Here is a 4,894-nt window from a genome sequence, read left to right on the forward strand (position 1 = left end):
TTACAAAAAAAAGATAAAAAGTTGATCTTTCTGAGAAAATATAAACTGCATAATGCACAAGTTGTATGATTAATACTTATATTATTAGCCTGTACTTCCATTGTTAATTTGTTTTTCATTTAATTAGGTAAAGTTGCTTTTGAAAACATTATTTTTTAATGTCCTGAGAATGTTTTTTTTGCGCCAACATTAGAAAAATAAAATCAAAATTTTGAATAAAACTTAAAATAACCATAGAAAATGCTACAACCCTTTCCAGGCATCAATGTCAGATAAATATTGTTTCTCCGGAAAAAAAAACAACTTTAAGAGCATTACTTGAAGAGAAAATAAAAGTTTGTGAATTTTGTCTTTTATTACACTACTTGGCACTTGACTACATCTTTTTTTCGAAAGAATAATTCCTAACACATTTTTGTATTTTAAAACCAATATTGTCGTATTGTATGATTGCAAAAAGTATAAATACATTTTCGTATTTCGCATCCCTCTATAAAAATAAACTTATCCAACCCTGATGGAGTATATCCATAAAATTGCAAACGAAGTTTATTATTTAAGACCAAACACCATGATTAGTTGGGTACCCACATTGCTAGTATCACTGCTTCAAGACATTTTATTGGCAGGGCTTCTCTTATCATTTCCTTTGCCTTATCCATCAAACCAGCAAGTGGGCGACTTTTTCTTATTTCGAACAACTGTGTGCCAGTGTGGTTATACTGAAGACTACTAATGTAGTTTTGTACTAACTTAAGACATTGTTTGGTTGGTAAACGTGCTGGAATTACAGGAACTGTAGGAACTGGAATTTTATTTAGGTTTTCATTGTTTTTTATTTTTTCCATTCTACTTTTTGCATCGGGATAAATCTTTCCTGCATACCTCCACATCTTTTCCCAAGTCTTATCATCCACTGGGAAGCCATTTTTATTGATGTAAAATGGGACGTTATCATCGTCTGGTTCAAGGTCATCTGGGTTAAGTGCTTCTACTTTGTTTGTCATTCTGAATCTACTTTACATGTATTGCACAATGCAAACGGGCACAAACTTATTTATAAAGCAGCCACATTTTATACCTAAGAAATATAATTTCATAACATGTTAGCTGAAAACCAGAAATGTAATGTGTAATTAAAATAAAAAATATTTCTTTCATAAGCGCCTAACTTTTGAAAAGTCATGGTACCCTGAGTTTTGAAAGATAAAAGTTTATGCCATGCGATACTAAAGTTTTTTGCTAGTTGTCACCTAATTACCCTTTATTTGGGAAATATGCGGATCATTGCACTATCACTACTTTATCTTGTTTATTTTAAGACATGTTTGTAAGATAGTAAATAGTTTATGCATTTATACTGGGTAGTCTAATTTATTTCCACGGTATACGTGCGTACCATGCATACCCATGTTGGGTGCCTATTATTTTTTATTACATAAAAAGTATGCACGCTCAATAGGACAATAGGTAACTACACATTTAATAGAATTTATATATATATATATATATTATTTTTAGTGCAAATAAGCAGAAACTTTTAATAAAACTAGCATAATTTGAAAATTTGGGGAGCCTATGTACTTTAACAAAAATGAAAACCTTATTAATTATAAACAAATATTTAAAAATTTACAATAAAACCAAGTTTAATAACACTTTAGTTTAATCACAGTATGATTAAACCAAATATAATATTTATATAATATAACAGTAAGCTATTGAAAAAAAAGAACATTCTATTTTGTGTATAACAGTCGGAACTTGGACGAAAGATTTTTAGTTTTTGTTGATTTTTTAATAGTGCTTTGACTTTCATAACTTTTTTTAGTGAACTGGAGACCATTGTCTTGAAATGGAAGTGAATCTCGGTGGTAATCTTTGGGAGCTAGATGCTTTCTTGGACTACTTGGTGATGTGTAGCCCCTGCCATGGTTGCTACCAACAGGAGTTACCATCATCATTCTCTGTGGAGGTTTTTCTGTCCCAGAAACGAAAACTGGTTGAAATCTTGAAAACACTTTGTTTAAATTTCCTTCTCTATTGTTAAGTTCCATTCTAAGCCATTGAATTTCATTCTGCAGCTTAACAATATCTTCACTTTCTTGCTTCTGTGCTATACGATCTAGTTTTGTGGTTTCAACCTTGCTTAATTTTGGTTTCTTAACTTCACATGAAGACATAGTTTCACGTAGCTTATTATTATTTGCTTTGCTTTTGTCAAGATCTTGTTTGAGAAGATCAATACAACTTTGTGCATGGATGATTTCTTCTTTCATCATAGCATACTTGACTTTTAGCTCATTCATTTTTTTTTCTTTTTCATGGCTACTTTCCTGGGATACTTTAAGCAGATAGGTTGTGTGCTCTACTTTTTGAACACTTTTATTTAGCTGAAGATTTGTTTGTTTTAATGCTTCGTTAAAAAATACCAAGTTTTTTTGTTGTTGATCCAAATCTTTGCAAATGGTTGACATCTTAAGCTCCAATGAAGCATTGATGGCCTGCTCTTTTAATAATTCTTGCCTTAAAAGCTCAAGTTCCTGTTGAACATTTTTCATTTTATCACACTTACATGGTCTTACCTGCTCTTGTTTAGCAAGTTTCTTCTGAAAGTCTTGTTCCATATTTTTACTTAGTATTTCAATGGTAGAAGAGGTCTCTTTTTTTAAACGATTGATTTCATAATTATAAATTTCTTGAGTCGTTTTCATTTCTAACTCTCTTTCGTGATTTCGTGAAAAAAGCATGTGCACTACCTGAGTTAACTCAGACACTTTCTTAGACATGATGTAATCAAAGGAACTTGCAGATGTAGATGGTCTTGATAAAACTTCCATAATTGCAGATTGCCTACATAAGTTTTGAATCTTTTAATTTTAGGACAGCAAGATTTTTATTTTGGGAAATGTTGGTGCCACTAACATAAAATTTAAATACTGTACTGACTGGACCTCAGCGGTACCGATTCTAAAAAAAATATTAAATTAAAAAATGAATATATATATATATACATTAATATTTCTTTATAAAATCTTCGACTGATACAGCTTGGAATATGTTATAGCGTTACATAATACATGAAAAATGAAATTATTTTCTTCAAAAAAGGGGCAGAAATGAGTGTTTAATATAAAATTCATTATAAAAAGTATGTGTAAAAAAATGATGTTTAACTCTTTAAAAAGTATGATTAATTTGTAATGAGAAGTCTTCCTTCAGAAAGTTTTCACTTCTACTTAGGAATGATTTTCAGATTTTATAAAAAATATTCAGCAGAACTTCGGTATATTAGCAACATAACAGGAACTGGAATGACTACACGCCTAAACAGGGGTTATGTAAAGCTTTTATTAACAAGCCTCCAAACTCTAATTAAAGCTTCAACACCACTTAAAACGTCAGGTGCGAACATTATCAAAGTCAGAGATATCATACTCAAGGCAAACAAGTGAACATTTTCAATTACCACAGCATTTTATTGCAAAACAAAAACAACTGCTGTTTTCCAAATTTCAATGAAAAACAAAGTCAATCAACAGTAAAGTGACATAAGTGGTGATCAAAAGTGACATGAGGGTTGTGCAAATAAAATATATGAACAAGGGATTCCAGTAAGTAATACTCTTCACAATAATTACAATCCAAATCTATCCTCACACTTTATTAAAGAAAATATTTTTTTTATTTTTTAGGTATTACATAGCCCTATAACATGTTCATAGCAGCATTGCTGGAAGATTCTATAAATATATTTTTACGACGAATACTAATAATCATTTTTTTCAGCGGGAATAACATGTTGATAACCTACATTTAGTATGCGTAAGTTATAGTTTCTCAAAAATGTTTAAAAGTCTAATATCTATATGATTGAAATTATTAGTATAATTTTCTATATTTAACACCTAACCTTGGTTTTGAAGAAAATGATGTTTCATTTTTTAGGTATGTCATAATTCTGCAACATATTTAAAGCCTGTTCTAGTTAGTCAAGTGTTCAAATTTTATGTTGGTGGCTACAGTAAAGGTATCAAAAAATGCCTTCATAATTTCTGTAATCTAGGATCGCCTTAATATAATCAACTTTAACATTAATTGCAGCTGCTTGCAAAGGTTTTACTTTAATTAACAGCAAAAAAATAGAGATTTTGGCATACCGTATACTAAAGTAATTTGCCAAGAAAACTTGATAGCAATGTTTTAATATTTAAAAATAACATGTTGAAGACTAAAAGTATAAAATGTCATATTACAAGTTTTGTGATGTAATCGGCATAATTTTTCATTCATATAGAAAATAACCTTTGAAATACCAGAAATTGTGTTTTTTACATGTGGCGTCATGAATTAAACACAGGTTAAATTATTATGTCATAGAATGTGAATTACCACATTTGAATTCTAAGTTACAGATTAGGTAAATTGTTGAAGGTTATTTGGATTTAGGGGTTAAAGGTAGGGGTTAGAATTGGGTTAAGGGTTAGGGCTGGAAGTTTTCACTAGCATATAACAGTGCAAAAAACAAGATTATAACCTGTCATAACGTATGCAATATATCACTAGTCTGTGAGGTAACATATCGCTATTGTGACATAACAAATTGGTAACACTACGCAAGTCAGGCAATTTATGATGACGCAGCACGTTTAATTAATTGGCGTGCGTTGAACAAGTTATGGTGTGCATTGCTAAAAGTTTGTAAACAGAATCGCTCATGCACATGCCATACTCTGCAGATTGGCTATAAGAATACCAACAACACAGTAGAAAAATGCTATCAACAAATATTATAACCTCATAGTCATATTACATTCGATTCAGGCTTTTAAAATCCACTTCATGATATAATCAATTCAATGTTTTAACTCACTCAGACCAAGGTGATCCTACA

The 4,894-nt window shown here is 30.5% G+C and overlaps 1 protein-coding gene across 3 annotated transcripts in view; it reads right to left on the reverse strand.

The window, feature by feature from the left end:
• Positions 1–2,843, reverse strand: part of LOC100183377 (vasohibin-1-like) — a 5,920-nt gene extending 3,077 nt beyond the window's left edge. For 2 of the 3 annotated variants that reach the window (XM_002130450.3, XM_026839158.1), the window contains exon 1: positions 592–2,843. In XM_002130450.3, the coding sequence (XP_002130486.1) occupies positions 592–1,007 (416 nt within the window). In that variant the 5' untranslated portion in view covers positions 1,008–2,843. The remainder of the gene's footprint in view (positions 1–591) is intronic. The other variant, XM_026839159.1, reaches the window with a different exon arrangement.
• Positions 2,844–4,894: the final 2,051 nt, after the last annotated feature.

Source organism: Ciona intestinalis, unplaced genomic scaffold (assembly GCF_000224145.3).
Source record: "Ciona intestinalis unplaced genomic scaffold, KH HT000162.2, whole genome shotgun sequence".
NCBI classification, from domain to species: Eukaryota; Metazoa; Chordata; class Ascidiacea; order Phlebobranchia; family Cionidae; genus Ciona; species Ciona intestinalis.